The sequence below is a fragment of the Trachurus trachurus genome (genome assembly GCF_905171665.1).
Source record: "Trachurus trachurus genome assembly, chromosome: 3".
Lineage (NCBI taxonomy): Eukaryota > Metazoa > Chordata > Actinopteri > Carangiformes > Carangidae > Trachurus > Trachurus trachurus.
In genome coordinates this window covers 331,353-354,464 of record NC_139893.1, presented here as the reverse complement: position 1 = coordinate 354,464, position 23,112 = coordinate 331,353, and the positions used below count along the sequence as shown (strand labels likewise).

Below are 23,112 nucleotides of genomic sequence, written 5' to 3'. Positions count from 1 at the left end.
CTTATTTATATATATATACAGACATATATATACGTAGCATGTTGTTTTATCAGTGTGACATGAGGAGAGTTTCTCTGCTGTGGTCGAAGTGCGCCACCTGGAGGTAGAAAGTGACAGCACCAGAAATCTAAATTAACTTGTTTCAACCTGAATTAAAACGTCTTTCATGCGTTTATTTTTTAATTTGCATTGATTATTAATCAGATGTTTCATACATAAAATGAGTGTTTTTAAAATGTTAGACAGGATGGATGGACGAGCTCAGTGAAAAACAATAAAAACCAACATTTATTTCAATGTTTAAATACTTTATTACAAACAGAACAGTGATCCAGTTGATCTCATTAACATCAGAGACATGGAAACGTTTTCATTCTTAACACTGAAAGCAAAAAAAATAACACTGTGAACACCGTTATTGGCACATTTCAACTCTCGTCCCTCTGAAATACTGAAGACAAACGTGTGTCAACATCGTCACAGTCGAGAAGAAAAGCTGAGAAAAGCTAGAAACTGAAGTCGCTGTAGCGTTCACGTTGTTTACATCCCAGTCAGTCTGAAGTCGCTGATACACTGCAAAAACTCAAAATCTTACAAAGAATATTTGTCTTATTTCTAGTCAAAATGTAATTTATTGTCAAAACAAATCTAATTCTACTTAAAATAAGACTCATCATATTAAAAAGCAGCTTGTTTTTGACACTTTTCTACCTTTTTCAAGCAGATTTTCACTTGAAATAAGTAGAAAAATCTGATAGTGGAGCAAGTTTTTCTTTCTTATAACAAGCACAAAAAACTTGCTTTCACTGGCAGATTTTTCTACTTATTTCAAGTGAAAATTAGTTAATTAGAAACGTGTAAAAATTATCTAAAAACAAGTTCATTTTTAGGTGATGAGTCTTATTTTAAGTGGAAAGAGATTAGTTTTGACTAGAAATGAGACATTTTGACAAGAAATAAGACAAATATTCTTGGAAAGATTTAGAGTTTTTGCAGTGTAGCGTTCACGTTTACATCTCAGTCAGTCGCACTGTGATTGTCAGTTTTAACGAATCGAGGAGCAAGGACGTGCAAGAACAAAAAGCTCAGTGTCAAAATGTCAAGTTAATTAATTATTGGTCAGTGCAGCGATAATACAGGAACTCAGCTACAGACTTTGGCTGAGCAACATTAAAGGGATAGTTCACCTCAAAATTAAAATTTCTCATTTTTCCTCATTATTTCCTCCCCCTCATGTGGACTAAGGGCTGGGAGAAGTTTCAGAGTCCTCCGTGGCTTCTCTGAGTTACAGGGGGTCTCAGCATAGCAGTGCATGTCCATATGACGGTTGCAAATGGATACCAACTGTCTTCATAACAAAAAGACACACCAAAAAACATCCAAAAGAGGAGCTTCGAGACGCTTCCGCTACAAACAAGCTTAAAATATAGACTTACTTACGGTAATCTTTTTCGGAACAATTTCGAGGCTTCAATACAAAACATTACATTACATACGAGCAGCATGGAGGTATTTGGATGTTTTTTGGTGTGTCTTTTTGTTAAGAAGACAGTTGGTATCCATTTGCAACCGTCATATGGACATGCACTGCTACGCCGAGACCCCCTGTAACTCAGAGAAGCCACGGAGGACTCTGAAACTTCTCCCAGCCCTTAGTCCACATGAGGGGGAGGAGATAATGAATTTTGGGTGAACTATCCCTTTAAACATGAAGTGCATCTCATCGAGGGTTAAAGTTCCTAAAGTCACAATGATAAAGGTTTTTTCTGCCGGTGCTGAGTCGTCCAGCTGCGACGCACCGCGACCATGAGGTACCGTCTCATTCGCTGACATCTTAGTAAAATAAAATAATAAAACCTTAGATTAGAGTCCTGTTGCCTAGTAACAAAAAGTTAAATTCACATCTGATGACAAAACATCAGCTGTGACAAATCAAAGAGTAAAATAGAAAAACAGTTGTTTGCTGGAAGAGGCTTCGACGGTGAATTAAGAGCAATGTTTTTTTTTTCATTCTTTTCAGCTGAAGCGTAAAAACCTCGGCACCAGAAGCTTCGCAAGCGTTTCTACCGTCCAGCGTCGAGTCCGTCCTCTGGCACGTTGTCCGGCTGCGCAGCTCGGACCGTCCATCGCGCTGCGTCCATCGACCTGCGTCCAGCGTGTCCTCCTCGGCGCTCCGGCTGCTGCAGCGCTCCGGCTCAGCTGTTGCAGCTGTTGCAGCTGTTGCAGCGCTGCTCCAGCCGCTGTCTGTGAGTCTGAACCTGCACGGTGCAGCGGCTCAGGCCGTGTGTGTGCAGCAGCAGCTGGCGAGCCTTCGTCTGCACGTCCTCCCAGCTGCCGCCACTAGAGGGCGCTGTTCACACACACACACACACACACACACACACACACACACACACACACACACACACACACACACACACACACACACACACACAGAGACATTCACCATAGACACGTTACTGTTTGTAAACACAGACCACCAACGTGACACATTCAGCAGTCCCTCCAGGAATTCGCGATCGCAACAATTAACGCAAGTTCAGCCAATCCCTGCAAATTTTTGCGATCTTGCAATTTTGTACAATCACAGCAACTTTTCCGCAAATTGGACCAATTGTCGGTGCTTTCCGCGAGTTATACAGCAGAGCCACCCTCCCCTTTTTATTCAAAGACTGGACTGTTTTAATGGCATTTTAAAACAGTTCTTTTACCACGATTTTTAAACAGACATTTAATTAAAAGTAAAACAACTTTCAACTCTATGTAATTTTCCTGTGCCTTTCTTAACAAGTGGAAAATTGCTGGTATAACAGGATTTTCAATTTTCCTTTGATTTTTAATTATTCAGAACAAAACTGCAACTTTTTTTTTGCAACTTTCGCTGTCTCCTGCAATTTAATCACAACAAAAGTGCTTAAAACATCGCAACATGCACCGCAATTTTTTCAAAATGTGGCCGCAAAATCAGGCATTTTAGGCCGCAACAATCACAAAAAAAGCCCGCGAAATCCTGGAGGGACTGATTCAGGAAACGGAGGTAACAACAGTGAACAACAGCTTGTCAAGTTTAAAGGGATATTCCGGCGTAAGTTTAACCCATGGTCCAACGCACCGTAACACCGAGTTAGACCCCCCCTGGAGAGATGAAGTCTGCTAACCACTAGCTTCTCTAGTTGTAGCAACGTTAGCAATGACCGCACCATAACAAACAGTGCAGTCTATTTATCCACGCGCAACCGATCAAAAAGCCACTTATAGCCACAAATAATGCTCAGAACAGCACCAAACGTCATCAACAGTACAAACAGGGTCCCATCCCATAATACGAGGCATCAAACATCTGTTAGCTTTGCCTGGTTTCTATTGAAAAGAGACGAAAACAACTCACCCACTCTGCTCCAGTTATACGCTATGCAGCAACTTTCTGTGTCCAGCATAGAGTCCAGGCACTGACAACACACGTCTGAGGCCGACTGGCAGCACAAACATCTGGTTTCAGCACAAACATCTGGTTTCAGCACAAACATCTGGTTTCAGCACAAACATCTGGTTTCAGCGGCCACAGACAGGCAGTGATCACCAGACTAACCACTTGATTCCCCCATATCCTATCTGTGATGTTGATTACCAAGTGAAGTAGAGTCCTGCAGCATCTGAAACCAGATGTTTGTGCTGAAACCAGATGTTTGTGCTGAAACCAGATGTTTGTGCTGTCGGTGGTCACTGAAACCAGATGTTTGTGCTAAAACCAGATGTTTGTGCTGAAACCAGATGTCTGTGCTGAAACCAGATGTCTGTGCTGAAACCAGATGGTTGTGCTGAAACCAGATGTTTGTGCTGCCAGTCGGCCTCAGACGTGTGTTGTCAGTGCCTGGACTCTGTGCTGGACACGGAAAGTTGCTGCATAGCGTATAACTGGAGCAGAGTGGGTGAGTTGTTTTCGTCTCTTTTCAATAGAAACCAGGCAAAGCTAACAAGTGTTTGATGCCTCGTATTATGGGATGGGAACCTGTTTGGACTGTTGATGACGTTTGGTGCTGTTCTGAGCATTATTTGTGGCTGTGAGTGGCTTTTTGATTGATGGATAGTGGATCCGTATACTGCACTGTTTGTTATGGTGCGGTCATTACTAAACTGGAGAAGCTAGCGGTTAGCAGACTTCATCACTCGAGGGGGGAGGGGTCTAACTCTGTGTTACGGTGTGTTGGACCATGGCTTAAACTTTCGCCGGAATATCCCTTTAACCTAACTATTTCTCCTCTTGTAATGTTTCTGTTTTATTTTGGGATGCATTTTGTTATCGACTCCTGAATAATATTTCGTACAACGTACAGTAATATCAGGTCCGTTGTCATTTAAAGGACTCAAAGATGGAATCTCTCTTAAATAACCTTATTGGCAGATTATTATATTCATAAATGTACATTTCTAAATATTATAAATATTTTCTTGAAAGAGTTATCCAAATTTGTGTAGTTCAAAATCTAAAATCTAAAAATGCACAACGTCTGTTTCAACATTTACTTGATCTTTCCCTTCATTAGACCCCAGAAAACTAAATTAAGTATGTATCATATTGCAATATTAAGTTTAACCACGATTAATTGTGATTAATTACAGAAAAAAATGGATTGACAGCACTAGATCAAATGTGTAGTTGAAGGTACAGCAGCTGTTGTGGCGTTGTGTTGTTGTGTTGTGACGTTGTGTTGTTGTGTTGTTGTGACTCACTGAGCTGCAGGTGAACCAGCGCGGCCGTCTTGTCGGCCGTCAGCGCCCACACGTTCAGCTCGTCCACCGATTGGACGTCGTCCAGCTTTAGAAGGTCTTCTCTGATTCGCTGAGAGTCCAGGTGTCTGGGAACGCCTGACACAAACACAGACACACAATGTGAACAACACAAACACAGACACACAATACGATCAACACAAGTTAGACAATGTGATTAAATGTCCGAGTCTCGATTATTTTAGTGAGTTCAGTTCCATCAAAGGGTTAGGTTGAAGTTTAACTCCATTTATGTTTAAACAACGTCCAATAGACGAAGTTCCGCTGCTTTTACACACTCACCGTCATGTAGTGATAAAATTATAAGATATAAAATAATGTAATTCATAAAAAACATTAACTAAAAATCACATTCACCAATAAAGATAAAACGAAACCGATTAAAAAGTAATACAATGAAACTGAGGCGTTTAAAACCAAAGACTGGCTCATGAAGTCCTCGTCTCCTTGAACCGATGGATTTGGTGAAAAGTCGTTGTGTTGTAAACGTGATGAATCGTATGAAATAGTTGATAATTATCACTTTCTATAGGTTTATTAAATGAATTAAAAGTTGGTTAAACAGGTGTCACTATCTACTACTATTTTGTCTCTTTGATGAGGGTTTTAAAGTTTTCTTTATTTCAAGAAGACAGGTGGAGAGAGAGAGGAAACGGCGAGTGACGGTCGAGGGATTCGAACTCGGACCCCTGAACCCCAGAACTCCTCCGTTACTTTACAACAGCTGCGTTTACTCTTTTACTTTTCTTACTCCTTTACTTTTTTTTTTTTTACTCTTTTCCTTTTCTTTTTTTCCTTTCCTTTTCTTTTTTACTCTTTTCCTTTTTTGTTTTTACTCTTTTCCTTTTTTTTTCTCCTTTTTTTTTTTTACTCTTTTCCTTTTTATTTTTACTCTTACTTTTTTTTTAAAATCTTTTCCTTTTTTATTTTTACTCTTTTCCTTTTTCTTTTTATATTCTTTTCTTTTTTTCTTTTTACTCTTTTCCTTTTTCTTTACTCTTTTCCTTTTATATCTTAACTTTTTTCCTTTTTCTAATTTTTTTACTCTTCCTTTTTTATTTTTCCTTTTTCTTTTTTTTTTTTTTTTACTATTTTCCTTTTTTATTTTACTCTGTTTTTTATTTCCATGTTTGTAACTGGACTGGTGTGGGCTTGGACCAGGTGAGGTTGGAGCCAGCTGGTCTCTGTTGATGGGATGGGTCGGTGCTCGGCGGTAACCACGGCGGTAACCACGGCGGTGGGACAGGAAAGCGACTCACCCTCCAGCACGATGAGCAGCGTGTCTCTCATGATGCGCACCGTGGTGACGAGCACCAGGACGGAGAAGATGTAGGTGCAGATGGGATCGGCCAGCTTCAAGTCCGGCTGCACACACACACACACACACACACACACACTGAGCCATCAGTAATCAATAATATTAATCAATAATCAATATCTGTATCTGATGATCCTGGCACATGTGATTCACTCTGGGCTGTAGAACGGTCCCAATTAATCAATTAAACAATCAATTGCTTCTAAGCTGGAACAATCTGGTTTTCTTCAAAAACTGCTGCCTTATATACAAAATCTGTCACAGCTTAGCTCCGCCTCCACTCTGCAGCCTTATACAATTCAGATCACCTGCAACAAGTGGTACAAGAGCAGCGGCTAGAGGAGATTGCGAGATCCCGTTTAGAAAAACTTTATTTGGTCAGTCAGTGTTTTCCTGTAGGGCAGGCAAAGAGTGGAATACAATACCACAAAACATAAGAGAGTCCATTTCATACGGTGCATTTAGAGCCAATCTAAAGAAATGGTTAATAGAAAACCACATTTGTGAACACTAGTCCCTGAATCCCCTGTAGTACATGTAGTACATGGCTTAATTAATTAAGTGTAATTTGACATGTACTTGTTGTTCTTGTTGTTGATATGAATATTCCCCTGTCTGAATGGGGGATGTATACATTACTGTGTGGTTGAGGGGTAAAGGGAGTACTGGTTGTGGATCGGACAGTGTTTGTGCATGTGTGCGTATGGGTAAGAGGGGTGGGGGTTAAAGTGTAATGTTGCTGTTGTAAATATTGTGCTATTTGTCTTAATGTATCTATCCCATAATAACCCTCCAGTCGGTTCAACCTGTATGTCTAACGTCTCAGTGAGTTGGTCTGGTCACCTTGAAGCGGACGATGTAGGCGGCGATCAGCACGCCGACGCTCTGCAGCAGGTCTCCCAGAGCGTGGATGAAGGCGGCTCGGACCGCCAGGCTGCCCTGTGATCGCTGGTTCGATGCCGGCGAGGCCGCCGCGGCGCCGTGGGAGTGGCCGTGGCCGTGGGAGTGGCCGTGGCCGTGCAGGTGGCCGCCTTGGTTTAATAAGAAACCCATCCTGAAGACACGAGGAGACAGAGAGACAGAGAGTCAAACATTACACAGACTCAGAACTTTGGACTCAACGTTCAATTATATCCACTATCGTCTTGTTGCTGCTCGTCACACGTTCAACTGGAAAAGATTCAGTTTAACTGCAAACAAAGAGGAGGAGAAAACTCCAAGACTGAGACTAAATAAAAACTACAACTAAGACTAAGACTAAATAAAAACTACAACTAAGACTAAGACGCAATAAAAACTAAGGCTGTGTCCCAACCCCCCTCCTCTCTATCTAGTGACCAGTTGTAGTGGTGTCTGAATGTTTAGTGATTATTAATGTTCAGTATATAGTGACTGAATCTATCCCACAATTCACTGCCAAATGTAGTGAACATCCGATGGAGCAAGAAATCCCATCATGCATTGCAGTCACGGATGGCCGTTACCACAGCGGCCCAGAGCGACCGGTGTAGCTACCAAATAAATGCAGTAGCGACCGGTGTAGCTACCAAATAAATGCAGTAGCGACCGGTGTAGCTACCAAATAAATGCAGTAGTGACCGGTGTAGCTACCAAATAAATGCAGTAGTGACCGGTGTAGCTACCAAATAAATGCAGTAGTGACCGGTGTAGCTACCAAATAAATGCAGTAGTGACCGGTGTAGCTACCAAATAAATGCAGTAGCGACCGGTGTAGCTACCAAATAAATGCAGTAGCGACCGGTGTAGCTACCAAATAAATGCAGTAGCGACCGGTGTAGCTACCAAATAAATGCAGTAGTGACCGGTGTAGCTACCAAATAAATGCAGTAGTGACCGGTGTAGCTACCAAATAAATGCAGTAGTGACCGGTGTAGCTACCAAATAAATGCAGTAGTGACCGGTGTAGCTACCAAATAAATGAAGTAGTGACCGGTGTAGCTACCAAATAAATGCAGTAGTGACCGGTGTAGCTACCAAATAAATGCAGTAGTGACCGGTGTAGCTACCAAATAAATGAAGTAGTGACCGGTGTAGCTACCAAATAAAGGCAGTAGTGCAGCAGCCTCAATAAATGTGTCCAGCTGCCAGAGTTGTCCGGTTGCGGCTTCCACAGACTCCCACAACAAACGTCAGAGCAAATTTCCCAACAAGCGTTATAAACTGACCACAGACTCTGGATAGCGAGGCTAATTTATGTTAGCCCGTCTATGGTGTTTTACATTATATGTTAGCATTAAGCTAGCGGACTTTATGCTTAGTTGTGACACGTTGTTGTGAACGTTGTTTCAAACTATGTGGGTTTGATTGAACATCTTTGATGCTTAAATATATTACCGCTTAATATATTGCTTTACTCCTCTTTTTATGTTGGTACCTATACACCCGTAGGTCTGTGCTACACCGGCCGTTACCATGGTTGTATCCAAGGTACCTACACCGGCCGTTACCATGGTTGTATCCATGGTACCTACACCGGCCGTTACGATCACAGTCGGAACGTTTTAATTACGCGACATAATACGTCATTAACTGTGCAGCGGAGTAGTGTCAGAAAGAGTTTTTTTATTTGACCAGTGAGTCACTTTATAGTCACTATATTGAATTCACTCTATAGTGAGTAGGGAGGAGGGAATGAGTGATTTCGGACACAACCTAACCCCTTGGTCGCACTGCGCGCGGCTTCTCGGGCGCTTGGGTGGTCGCACTAGGAGCGTACTTCTCCTCCTCTCTCCGCGCCGGTCAGACATCGACTGCAGTCGTTCATACTCGTATTCACTCGGTTTTCCACACACACACGTCATTTTAAACATGTGTGTGTGTGTCTCATGTGCAGACGCAACGGTCAAATATGTAGATGGACAAGCAACAACTTAATTAATCATCATTTAATTATTTTATTTTGAAAATTGACCGGATTCTCTCGCCTTTTCTGTGCCCGACTTCCTGTCTGGTACGACCACGTCTGTCCAGCTTGACAGACGGCGCTCTCGGCGCGCGCGGCTCGCGTGAAAAATAGAAATGAACCGAACTGAAGCGCTCCAGGCGCGCGCACTGCGCTCCACGGCGCGAGATGTGCGGCCAGGCAGACCGGTTAACATGTGCGCCGAACTGAAACTCCCTCCGCTCCAGGGCGCTGCGCTTCGGTTCCGCGTCTAGTGCGTCCAAGCTGTAAGACTAAATAAAAACTAGTCAACTCCTCAACAATAAAAACTAAAACTGATTCATCCCTTGTTGAACTCACTAAAACTAAACTGAGATAAAAACTAAATAAAAGTTTAAAACTATAACGTCTTTGCTCTATGTAGATGAAAAGCGTTTGTACGTACACGAGGTTGACGGCGACGCCCACGGCCGCCGTGATGAGCATCACGTCCCCGTCGATGTCGAAGTCCTGGTGCAGCGTCCTCTGCACCGCCTCGTAGAGCAGCACGGCCGTCAGGATGTAGATGAGCAGCACGCTGAGCACGGCCGCCACCACCTCTGTAGCCACGGCAACAACAACAACAACAACAACAATCAGCACGCATTCATTAAAGGGATAGCTCAACATTTAGTCAAACTGGCCCATTGCCATAATCCCTATAGTCACACACTGCAAAAACTCAAAATCTTTCCAAGAATATTTGTCTTATTTCTTGTCAAAATGTCTCAATTTTAGTCAAAACTAATCTCTTTCCACTTAAAATAAGACTCATCACTTAAAAATTAACTTGTTTTTAAACAGTTTTCACTTGTTTCAAACTAATTTTCAATTGGAATAAGTAGAAAAATCTGCCAGTGAAAGTAAGTTTTTTGTGCTTGTTATAAGAAAAACTTACTATCAGATTTTTCTACTTATTTAAAGAGGAAAATCTGCTTGAAAGAAGTAAAAAGTGTCTAAAAACAAGCAGCTTTTTATGTGATGAGTCTTATTTTAAGTAGAATGAGATTTGTTTTGACTAGAAATAAGAAACAAAACAAATATTCTTGGTAAGATTTAGAGTTTTTGCAGTGTAGCAGTAGGTTTGTTACCTTTAATTGTCGGTGCAAGCTGTTTTTAGAACGGTGGAGCAGAGCCGTGAGCTCTTTGGTGGACTTTGTCATGGAAATGTTTGTAATTTGACTTGTTGATTCAGATAACTGATAATCTTAAATATTAAACTATATGAGATATGCCATGTTTTTGCAATACTTTGTAGTGTGCAGAGTTGTTTTAGAGGGAAATACAGAGACTGATGATGAAAAACTGTCCCTGAAGGCAACGTGCATCAGAGGTTTTACATGAATTTCCCTCTAAAACAACTCTGTGTGGTAACGTTGTGTTATTATCTCATAGCGTGGTGAATGTGCAACACCACGTGAACGTTACCGAGGCGATGGTGATACGTTACCTAGGCGATGCAGGCCGAAGGTGAAGCGGCGGGACGGCGGTCTGGTGGAGAGCCACAGGGCGAGCAGCGAGAACAGAATCCCAACCACGTCGGCCAACATGTGGACCGCATCCGTCATGATGGCCAAGCTGTTGGACACGTAGCCACCTAGAGACACAGACACATTTTAAATATTTATAGAGAGCCGGAGAGGAAGCAGGAAGTAACGTCGTTGCCATGGGAACTCAACCCGGAACAAGTCTCCATGTGAGTGAACGGGAGTCAGAGTTTTATTTCTAATGTGAGTTGTATGAGCCATTTCTGTGTTTGGGTGTGTGTCTGTATGGGGCCTCTAGGCGTCCTCAGTGCACCAGGAAGGGGGGTTACATAGGTGGGAACTAGGTGTTGCTAGTCGGAAGAGCAAACAGTTTTCGACCGCTCTGCTCCGCCACGCTACAGCAGACGAGTCGTATTTGGTGAATGGTGCATTATGGACTTTTGTTCACACTGGTAACGGATGTTGTTGCGCATCGTTAAGGTGAGAAAAATAAAGAATCATTGCAAAGTAACCAACCAGGAAGTCGTCTGTCTTCTTCAGTGGCCCGACAAGCGCACCAATCTAAGTGAATCCGTTGTAGCAGCCCCTCAGTGGCTTTAAGCTTTAGGTTTAGCCTCTACATGAGTGAACAGTGTGATGATAAAACTCTCTGACCTCTACCTGTTTAAAACACCACGGTTCATGAAGAGAAACCAGCAGTTTGTTGTAAAACTATTGTAGAATAAAACTCCTTAGAATCCGTAACCATAGAGACTCCAGGTGGCGTAGTGACGTCACCATGGCGACCACATGGCGCCCTTCCTTCCTGGATGGATCAGTTCACAAGATAAATGCTGAGTGAGTTTCTGTGTAGATGTTGAGATAAAAACAGGTTCAGGCAGATTCACATCAGCAGCCTGAGTGTTATCGATGGTGTGTGTGTGTGTGTGTGTGTGTGTGTGTGTGTGTGTGTGTGTGTGTGTGTGTGTGTGTGTGTGTTGTCGATTATAAACTTTGCTCCACTCTCTTATCAGGAGCCCCTCCGACTGCCGACCAGAGCGATTGATATAACAGAGTGGCGACAGGACTCCCATAGAAATACAGAGGCAGCCCTGCTCACTTTTCATTCAAACAAACTAATGCCACTGCCACAGTTGTTAAATTTCATCAATGAGACTAACACTAATCTCCTAAAAAGAATTTAACCAGCCAGCGGTAAACCTCTAAAAGCATGTGGATACGTTACTTTGCTCGTTTTCTCCCCCGGGATGAGGACGGAGCTCATTTCTGTTAGCTCGTCTATGGTGTTTTACATTATACGTTAGCATTAAGCTAGCGGACTTTATGCTTAGTTGTGACACTGGCTGTGTGTGTTTTGAACGTTGTTTCAAACATCTTTGATGCTTAAATATATGTTGCTTTACTCCACTTTTTATTTTATGTGCCATTTTTACTGTAGAGCTACTGGCTACTATAGCCACTGGCTCGCGGTCGGTTGTGTTGTTGTGCTTCAGATGTCCGTCGACCAATCACCAGCTGGCAGTGCTTCGGTCCTGTGTGCCAGGTACCCCGACCAGAAGGGTTACAACCATGGTAACGGGTACCATGGTAACCAGTACGGTTCCATGGTGGTGGAAACAAGCTGAAATAAGCGCACCGCTCCGTACCGTACTGCATAGTGGAAACGGGGCTTATGCTGCATTCACCCTCAGTCGGGCAGACGGCCGTCGCTAACAAACCAGATGTAATTTTAGTCACAGAAGTCCAGAGAAAGACGGTAAAACAATACCACATTGCCATGACAACATATTGTCACGTGTATTGTTTTGCCTCGTGCTGACGGACCACTTGTTTACATAGAGGCTTGTTTATGCCGTTACGTGCAGCGGCTGTCGTCCGTCTGCTGTCTGCCCAATTTCACCTGAATCAGGGTTTCCCGCTGCCGCCTAAACTAACGTCTTTAATAAAAAAAGGGAAAAAAAGTAGTGATAGCCCCCTCAACTTTTTCTAGAATTTATAAAAGTTTTTTGAGAAAATTTTACCTCTTTCTTTCCTTTAAAAATAAAAATGTTTTACCACATTTTTCTAGAATAGTTTTTTGAGAAATTTTACCACTTTTCTCTGGAAATTTTTTTACTTTTATTTTTTTTCTATAATTTTTTTTTTTATATATTTTTTTGAGAATTTTTACCACTTTTTCCCAGAAATTTCTCTATAATATATACAAAAATTCACGCCATTGGCCCTAATTTGAACATACATTATAATTGACTAAAAATGTAACATTCTTCAGTCTCAGAACAAATGTTTGTGTATTTCTGGCGTTTATTTCAAAAGGGTCCGTGGTCTAATTTTGTCAATTCCGGGTCTTTGATATAAAAACCTTTGAGAACCACTGCTCTACACAATGTCCCTTTAATAATCGATTATTGTGTAGTTAACTCATTGAGTGCCGCGCTCCTGTGTAAGTGTACCAGCAATTTAGACAATTTTTGATGATTTTTGTAGAGCCACAGTGTATTCTATATTATTGCCACCAACACATACTGTAGCTCAATTGAAAGGTTTAACTTTATGCTTCAAATGGCCACAAACCGTTTGTTTCTACGTGCCTCCGTTCCTGAGAAAAGTCAAGCTAAACATGGCTGGGTTTCACCAAAATCCCTCCTTTTTTTCTAGAAAAGGAGATAGAGCGTGTTTTATGAGTTTTTGATCGTTGTCTATTTCAGTTCTGCTCGTCGTAGAGTCCCCAAATTTACACGTAAAGGTGTGTTAAAGTGTATTTTCATAATTTAAAAAAAAAACAAAAAAAAACGTTAAATTACGTGGTTGGCACTCAATGAGTTAAAGCAGAAGTAAGCGATATGTTTATGTTAATCTAAGTCTTAAATAGTTGTATCTTCCGACAGCAATCACTTCTATAGAGTGTTTGGTCTGAAACACGGGTCTGTCAGTCACTCTGCTCTGCTCTGAGCCCAGGAGAAAACTTTCCTTGTATCCTACAACCTTTATCCAATGAGGAGAGAGAACGGCATAAAGGGGCAGTCCTCTCTGTGTGTGCAGCCAAGGGATGCGCCTGAATGTTATAGTGACTTTCACAGGTAAAACAGGTCGGAGAAACACGAGTGGGTTGCCTGGAACGCTACAAAGTCGTAAGTCGTGACTTGAAGCTGTAATTTACGGTTTCAAAAGCCTGCCTGGAACGCAGCATTAGCCAAAACGACCAGATCGCTTACTTCTGCTTTAATAGTTGATTATTGTGTGATGAATCTATTAACCGTAGCGTCTCTAGTTGTGTTGTGTAATGAATCTATTAACCGTAGTGTCTCTAGTTGTGTTGTGTAATGAATCTATTAACCGTAGTGTCTCTAGTTGTGTTGTGTAATGAATCTATTAACCGTAGTGTCTCTAGTTGTGTTGTGTGATGAATCGTAGTGTCTCTAGTAGCCATGGCGACTCACCGATGATCTCTCCGGTCATGAAGAGGAAGTAGAGCAGCGCGGCGGCCATCAGCCTCTTCATCACCTTCCTCTGCTTCATCCGCTCCTTCCTGCGGGCGCACGCCTCACACGGCTCCCCGTCCGGACTCGAACCCGATCCCGAGCCCGAGTCCAGCATCGAGTCGTCGTCCTCGTCGTCGTGGCGGTGGCCCGTTGCCGTGGCGACCAGCAGCGTGTTGACGGAGACCCCGTTGGACGGAGCGCCGGCGGAGTAGTCGCTCATCTCCCCGGAGACGACGACCTGGAGGCGGTTGAAGCGCGGCGGCGGCGCCTCGTCCTCCTCCAGCGCCGAGTCGTTCAGGTCGAACGGCGCCGCGTCGCTCAGGTCCCAGTCCCCGCCGCCGCGTTCCCGCCGGAACGCCGACCGCACGCGGCCCAGCAGCTTCCCGCCCGTCGCCATGACGACGGGTCAACAGGGCGCGAAGAGAAGAGACGAGGAGCGGCGAGCGGCAACTCACTGTCCTCCAGACTGACCGACCAATGAGACGAGAGATCTGCTGCTGCTTCCCATGACCTCACTGCTGCAGACACACAACAACAACACAACAACTTTGTTTATTATATCAGTATACCCACTGAAAATACATAAATACTTCAGTATAGCCAGTACAACAAAACTATCTAACTAAAGTAAATGTTTTACCAGTTTCTTCTCAATTTTTCTGTTCTACTTTCTACTATTTTTTTAAAGAAATTTTACCCCTTTTTGTGTTATTGTTTGCCCCCCTTTTTTTGAGAAATTTTACCAGATTTTTCTATAATTTTTGTCCCCTCCTTGAACCGCTGGTGGAGGGGTTTGAGCACCTGAATGATCCTGGGAGCTATGTTGTCCGGGGCTTAATGCCCCTGGTAGGGTCTCCCAAGGCAAACAGGTCCTAGGTGACGGGTCAGACTAAGAGCGGTTCTAAGCCCCTCATGAGTGGATTTATACCCGGGAAGTTCACGTTGCCCGGATCGGCGTCACCGGGGCCCCACCCTGGAGCCAGGCCTGGGGTTGGGGCTCGCAGGCGAGCATCTGGTGGCCGGGTCTCCGCCCACGGGACCCGGCCGGGCGCAGCCCGAAGGAGCGACGTGGGCCCGCCTTCCAGTAGGCCCACCACCCGCGGGAGGGTACATAAGGGGCAGGTGCGTTGGGCTCTGGGTGGCAGCCGTGGGCGGGGGCCCCGGCGACCCAATCCCTGGACAACGACTCTGGCTTTAGGGACATGAATGTCCCCTCGCTGGGGGGGAAAGAGCCTGAGCTCGTGCGGGAGGTTGAGAGGTATCGACTAGAGATAGTCGGGCTCACCTCCACGCACAGCCTGGGCTCTGGAACCAACTCCTTGAGAGGGGTTGGACTCTCTTCCACTCTGGAGTTGCCCACGGTGAGAGGCGGCGAGCTGGTGTGGGCTTGCTCATAGCTCCCCAGCTCAGCCGCCATGTGTTGGAGTTCTCCCCACTGAACGAGAGGGTCGCTTCCCTGCGCCTTCGGGTCTGGGATAGGTCTCTCACTGTCGTCTCGGCCTACGGGCCGAACGGCAGTGCAGAGTACCCGGCCTTCCTGGAGGCCCTGGGAGGAACTAGAAGCTGCTCCAACTGGGGACTCCATCGTTCTGCTGGGGGACTTCAACGCTCACGTGGGCAGCGACAGTGTCACCTGGAGAGGTGTGATTGGGAGGAATGGCCTCCCCGATCTGAACCCGAGTGGTGTTTTGTTATTGGACTTCTGTGCTAGCCACAGTTTGTCCATAACAAACACCATGTTCAGGCATAAGGGTGTCCATCAGTGCACGTGGCACCAGGACACCCTAGGACGGAGGTCAATGATCGACTTTGTAGTCGTGTCATCTGACCTGCGGCCGTATGTCTTGGACACTCGGGTGGAGAGAGGGGCTGAGCTGTCAACTGATCACCACCTGGTGGTGAGTTGGATCCGCTGGCAGGGGAGGAAGCTGGTCAGACCTGGAAGACCCAAGCGTATCATGAGGAGCCTGTCGTGGCGGTAATCCCCGAACCCGGTGGTGGAAACCGGAAGTAAGGGATGCCGTCAAGCTGAAGAAGGAGTCCTACTGAGCCTGGCTAGCTCGGGGGACTCCCGAGGCTTTTTATAAAGGGGGTGGTTTTAAAAGCAAGGAGATCCTGTCCATCAAATGAATTTAAACAGCCTTCAGGAAGGCCAAAAACAGTTACCTCAGTTTTACTGTCATTGAGGTTAAGTTGGCTGAGGCTCATCCAACTCTTAATGTCGGCAAGACAAGCTAAGAGAGGTTTCAGTGGGTCCTTGGCGTACAGCCGGAGAGGGAGGTAGATCTGCACATCATCCGCATAACAATGGAAGGCTATATTGTGCTTACAGAAGATAGATCCCAGAGGCAACAGAGAAAATAACAGGGGGCCTAAAATCGACCCCTGGGGTACTCCACACGTGAGGGGGGCCACGATAGAGGAAAAACTGCCTAGATGACAATTAATGATTTGAATATTTAAACACTTCCCCTGGGGGATTAATAATTGGTTACATATGAATAGTAGTTACGTAATTATATTTTGACTATATTTGATTTTACACATTCATATGTTGTGAAATTAATTAATGCATTAATAATCGTGATAATCGTAACACCGTGATTATTCCTCAGACAATAATCGTACAAAGAAAATCTATAATTGTGACGTCCCTAACAACAACACAAAGACTTCTACTATAAACCTGTTTCTCTGTTTTTACAACTTCAACCGACAAATGTAAAACAGTTGAAGCATTAGACAGGAAACAGCTTCACCTCTAAAGGTCAGTTCTGTAGAGCTGTAGCTCCCTGGGACAGCCCCCCCAACACACACACACACACACACACTGGATCACAACCACGGGGATGTCCAGTTTTAAAGTGAAACTGAGAGAAGCTGTGTTTCCTCATAATGGTGTGAAAACAATTCACTCATTATTAATTCAAAGAAAACAAAATAAATCATTGTTGGACCAGTTACTGTCCATAATGCAGAGATTGAACAGGTTTCCTCCTATAAATATCTATATCTATATATCTATAAGCATCTACGTGGACGCTACCTTGTCCTGGAGTGTAGGCTACATGTAGACTTTATTTGTTGCAAGGTTCAACAACGTATTTATTTTTTGAGAAGATTGAGGTCATTTGGAGCAAACAAACACATCCTGTTATTATTTTTTCATTCTATAGTGCAGAGTGTTATGCAGTACGGAATCAGTGCCTGGTTTAGTTGTTTGTCTGTCCAACTTAAAACCAAACTACCCAGACTGCTACATATCTGTTCAAAGATTGTTGGTCAAACTTTGGAGTCACATTTTCAAGCAGCATAGCTACACTAAAAGAATGTTGTCTCTTATAGTAATATCTCATCTGAGATATTATCTATCAGCTTCTGCCATCAAACAGAAGGTTTAGAGACTGAACAGACTGAGGAACTCTTCTGTCCCTCAGTCTGTCAAACTGTTCAACCAGAGTTTGCTATAGGGCTGCACCGAATGGCATTTTTTGGCCGAAGCCGAATACCGAATAAAATCAAAACGCTTGGCCGAATAACCGAATAATACCGAATACCGAAAGTGGTTATAAAGTTTTTAAATAAAATATTTTTTTAAACTTAATTTTCAAAGAAAGTAAATGTTTATTGACTATTCTGACAGTTTTTGAATATTCCAGTTGCCGTTGCTCAACAAAAAAGCACAACATGTTATATAAAGTGTATTTATCAGACTTTTTTTTTTTTTTTTTTTAATATTCGGCCTTACTTTTCGCTTATTCCACCGAAGGCCGAATGTTGCTTTTTTTTGCAATATTCGGTTACCGATTATTCGGTGCATCCCTAGTTTGGGCTCTAAGTCGACTCTAAGGTTCATGTACAGACTGAGCACTGGATGTTGCACCAAAGACACGTTGTAATGTTGGATTTATGTTGTGAATGGAGTTAGGAGGTAGTTTGTGTTTTTCTTTAAATGTGACGTTTGAGGGTAACATTTATGCTTTCTGTAAATGTATGTTTGTGGTATTTTGTTATTATCTGTGTGAAACCTTGGACGTCATGGGACGCAAGACACATTTCAATTAGGTAAAAAAAACTATAATCCTCTTGATCTTGTTAAAGGACAATTCCAGGCAAATTCACCTCAGGGCTGCATGTATGTTCCTAACATTCTAGGTCTAACAGAAGGAATCTGAAGGTTTTCAATTTAATGTCTTGTGTTTTGCGGTAGTTATGGTCTGTCCCCGTGTCGCCACGGCAACGATGAATGGGAGCGGATGTAAGTTCTGCTGCTTAGGCTGTTTCCATCCCTCAAAGCCACAGACAGTGTCAGATGGAGACTCAAACATGCACCAGAAGTTTATTTACTTCAACAAGCCGACATGTTTGTAAAACTAGATCTAATTCAAAGTCTGGCGGAGTCGAGACCCAAGTTGAGGCTCGGTGTGTTCAGGTGCAGTGGGAAGCTCCCGTTTGTGTTGACGCTCGGTGTGTTCAGGTGCAGTGGGAAGCTCCCGTTTGTGTCATAAACACAGGAATATCAACTCTGGACTTGCTTCAAGTGTAATTTTTTTTCCACAGACAGCGTCAGGTGGCTACTGAAACATGCGCCGAGAAGTTTTTTTTACTTGAAGCAAGTCCAGAGTTGATATTCCTGTGTTTATGACACAAACGGGAGCTTCCCACTGCACCTGAACACACCGCGCGTCAACTTGGGTCTCGACTCCGCCAGACTTTTTTTTACCACTTTTCCTAGAATTTCTTTGAGACATTTTACCAGTTTCTTCTAAAACGTTTAAATACATTTTGTGATACAAGTATGAACAGTTTACCACCTAGAAAGCAGTTTACCCACTACAACACATTAGACTAGGGCTGCCACAAACGATTATTTTGATAGTCGACTAGTCACCGACTATTTTTTTCGATTAGTCGACTAATCGGATCATACGTAAATTGAATGTAAAACATAAAGCTTATCGCACCAGCATGCAGCTGCTCTAGCTACCATCATTAGCTTTCAGCTTGAAGTGTTTAAGGTATATGCTAACTAAAAATAAAGACAATTAAGATGATAGTTCATTAAACTTTTAATGAAATATGCAGCTTTAACTGTAGCATAAAGTGCAAACAGCTGAGTAAAATAAAGATAAGGCACTGGCCTAAACAACACCAAAATAAATACTTAAAGGTTGTATAGGTTTTTCTTTCCTTCATTTGTCTCTGGCATTAAACATAGCTACATTTAAATAAAATGAGGTAGACACCTGAAACTAAGGAATTATTCACAATAATAAAGTTTTGGTAGGCCTATCATACAAATATAACTTGTGCTCAGTGTAAATAATTGTCGTTCTGTTAAAAAAAAATCGAATAGTTTATAAGACAATTGTCTTGTCTGAAAAAACGTAAATGTTCCCTTTTACTGTCACAGAAGGAGAAACATGGAAAGACTCCACCAGAAAGTTCTGTGTGAAACTGTCAAATGAAAACAAGTGAAACTGAGGTGCAGCTCAAACTCTGCAAGGTGCGGACTGTGATGAAAAGCTACCGGAAAATATTGACGTAGATTTACGCCGGGAGAGAAGACTTCCTCGTTAAGATGAGCGCTCATTACGTGACCAGGACGCTGTGACCAGACGCGGTAACGTTCCAATATAAGTCCGCGGTTTTATTTTTAAATGACGAACGGCTGTTTTTCAGTCCGTGATTTAAAACGGTGGAGCGGCGGTACCGCTCCTATCGCTGCTCATTTAAAATGACAGAGAGAGAGAGAGAGAGAGAGAGAGAGGAGCGGCGGTGGCGGTGGCGGCGGCGGCGGCGGCGGGGGGCTACACCGGTGCCGCTTGATGAGGGACAAGACAGGTAGAGAGAGAAAAGAGAGAGAACACCTATGTGTACTCGCCTTGAATGAGTGAGTGCATGTGTGTGTGTGGTGGGCGGCTGTGGCGGCGGGTGCGTGTGTGGACGGTGCCGCAGCAGTTTTGAGAGAAAAACTAAGTTAAAAAAAAAAATAAAAAAAACAACGACGCATCGACTATTAAATTAGTTGTCGACGATTTTAATAGTCGACGTAGTCGTGACTAGTCGACTAATCGTGGCAGCCCTACATTAGACCACTGGTTGCTAGGTAACAGCAGTTTACCCACTACACAACATTAGACTACACCACTGGTCACACAACAACATTACCCATCTTATCTAAAACTGTATTTTGTGCAACTTAGGGCGTTTTCACACCTGCAGTTGTTCCGATTCAGCAACTAAACCGATACAACTGTTGCGTTCTTTTTTCTGGGCCGTTTGTGTTCACATTGCATGATTCTGAAGCGGTACAGCGCTTTGCGCTGTGGAACAGCGCCATAGCAACGGCCCTAACAACACCCCATCAGCTGATCAGCAACAATGGCAACAATGAACCGCGGGCTGACTTGCAGTAGTGAGGAGGTTCAATTTCTTATTAATATTTGGGCAGACGAGTATTTAGTTGAAGTTCAATTTTAAAAAAAATGCCCAAGCTGACTGGTTTATGGCTGGGGCGAGACCTTGAAGTCTGCCTATAATGTGCTATAGCTACAAATGTAGTCTAATAGGCTACATTATTATTTATTATTATTATTAGCTAGTGACCAAGCGTGCTGTCCGCTGTCTCAGTGCTGACACGTGAATGAATGACAGAGCGTGTCACTGCCCGTGAGAGAGAGAGAGACAGAGAGAGAGAGAGAGAGACAGGGAGAGGGGTGGTCAGGTTGTGTTGGTCAAGCTGTGTTTTCAGTTTCAGGTGTCATATTTATGTCAGATGAATCCTCTAACACAGCCATTCTCAACCTTGGGGTCCCTCCCGACCCCAGTTGATGTGGCTGGAGGGGACGAATGAACGACATGTTTCTTGGCATGCATTGCTGACCTGGGCATTGTTTCTTAATAAATTAGAAAAACTTTTCTTGTCATTCCCCTTTTCCGTGCATGGTTGAAGGAGATTGGCTTGCATCCACGCTCCACTCGCTCCTGCGCTGACAGGTCCCCGCATGTCACATAAACCAGCCCGGGTGTGTGGACACCGCATCAACTCGCCACCCGCATCTATTTAAACTCCGTCGCTTTGTTTTGTTCTTTTGCCCTGATGAAAACCTCCAGGTCGGAATATTGGCCATGGAGACAAAACTACAGCAGCCAATTATTTTTTTTAAGTGCAGGGATCAAGAACTAAAAAGGCAAAAAAAAAACCCACCGCGGACAGCGCTGCGCTTTATCCATCATGCGTTCACACCGGCGTGTGTGTGTTTGTGTGTTGGGGCGGGGGGTCGCGGACAGCAGTGCATGTGAAATTGGGGGTCGCGACTCAAAAAGGTTGAGAACCACTGCTCTAACACCCTACAGTTTGACTCTTTTTTTCTTCTAGTAAACGGGCACCGTAGCATGACTAGTTATAGGGGTTGTTTGCGGAGCTCTGCCCGGTGCTGATCGCCGCGGGTCAGCTTGGAAAGGCTGGTGGACTCATGGCTTGAGTTTGCGTCTTTCTTTTGGCCACCGGCTTTCCTGTTTTGTGTACATTATGAAAAGGCCAAGACGACACGCTGCTGATGCTCCATTATGTTTTTGGGGCAGTTGCCCGTGGTCCTCCTCCTCCGGTTGCCAGGTAACCAGTCAATTTGTTCCGATACATGTGTCGGTTGCGTTCTCACTACAAACGAACCGCTCCAGGGCTCGGATGGAAACGAGCCGAGACCGCCTCTCCCAAGCGATCTCGGCCCGCTTGTTTTGTTCCGCATCGAGCGCGATTGCTGTGTTCACATCTGACCAAACGAACCGATATATGACGTAAACGCTCCCTGTTTCGGAACAAATGGTCAGGTGTGAAAGCGCCCTTACATCAACTATCAAACCAGATGATCTACTTATCTCCACTTCTCAGAGCCTCGATAGTAAATCAATAGTAGAAAAGCTTTTATGTTCAAAGGTCCAGATGACTGGAACCATGGTTACCTGTGGCTGTTCTTGTCTTTATTTTATTGTCTGTATTGTGTTGTACTGTTTTGTCTTGTTTCCTTTCCTTTCATTGTGCTGAGTTGTGTTATTATGTCTTGTTACATCCGCCATCAACATCATCAATAATTCACTATGACATATTTTAATGTTCTTCTTTTATAAGGTTTTATTCTGTTTTTACTTGTGTCATTCTGTATCTAGTGTCTGTTTTGTGTTTTGCTAAACTGTGTTTTTATGTTTCTTTTATGCGCACGTTTAAGAATAATGTCCACTGCTCTGTGCAGGGGACAATAAAGGTTTTCTGAATCTGATGTTGTGTAGTTCCCCCTCGTAAAAGACACAATAAAACACTATTACACACAGAAACTACACACCTGCAGTAGAGAGACAACACTGTGACACACACAGTGACACAACAACACGTTACTAACACACAACAACAACAACAACAACAACAGCAGCACCACCACCACTAACCTCCGGACCAGACACCGACTCTCCCCGCGGCTCTGACCCGACCTTCAGTCGCTCTGACTCGGACTCGAACTTTCAACTTCAGCCTCTCCTCCTCCACATGAAGCTAATGCTAATGCTAACGGCTACTGGCCCGTCCGCTCTGCTTCCGGGTTCTGGTCCAGACCATAATAACCAGAACCACTAGATATAATAATAACTATAGATATATAAACTATATAAACTATATGTATAAGAGCAGAAGCAGCTGGGAGCGACTCACCGACACGTCGACGGAGCTGCAGCCGCAGTTTGGACGCTGATTCCCGGTCTGAGCAGCAGCCTGCACCCGGAAGTAGAGTCACAGCAACGGGACAGTTTCTCTGGAAACACGTGATGGTGAGTTGTTTGTATGACAGAACCAACACTTTTCTCTTGTTCAGTCACAATGATGTTTTGGAAAGATGTTTATCGATGGTTAAATATTGGGATTAACACATTTCAAGTGATGATCTGATATGGATGGTCTGTCAAAAAAGGAATCCAAAATGGTGAACATTTCATTATGGCAAAGTATCATAAGAGTTCATTTGCAAAAGCAGATAACTAAATTCTAGAATCGTCTTTTTTTTTTTTCTTTTTTTTTTTACATAAGGTGATATCAGTCAAACCAAA

The 23,112-nt window shown here is 43.7% G+C and overlaps 2 protein-coding genes across 3 annotated transcripts in view; one reads left to right on the top strand and one right to left on the bottom strand.

The window, feature by feature from the left end:
• dtwd1 (DTW domain containing 1) overlaps positions 1 to 23,112 on the top strand; it is a 376,654-nt gene that overhangs the window by 116,218 nt on the left and 237,324 nt on the right. The gene's annotated exons all lie outside the window — the stretch shown is intronic.
• On the bottom strand, positions 1,665 to 22,790 carry slc30a4 (solute carrier family 30 member 4). 2 transcript variants are annotated; one of them, XM_083997128.1, is made up of 8 exons: positions 22,721 to 22,790; positions 13,975 to 14,534; positions 10,498 to 10,644; positions 9,454 to 9,607; positions 6,950 to 7,160; positions 6,048 to 6,153; positions 4,732 to 4,866; positions 1,665 to 2,350 (listed from the first exon to the last, which is right to left on the bottom strand). In XM_083997128.1, the coding sequence occupies exons 2-8, from the start codon at positions 14,411 to 14,413 to the stop codon at positions 2,196 to 2,198; spliced, it is 1,347 nt and encodes a 448-aa protein (XP_083853254.1). In that variant the 5' UTR covers positions 14,414 to 14,534; positions 22,721 to 22,790; the 3' UTR covers positions 1,665 to 2,195. The 2 variants fall into 2 exon arrangements, with proteins under 2 accessions (XP_083853254.1, XP_083853253.1); XM_083997127.1 differs by having other exon boundaries at positions 22,462 to 22,759.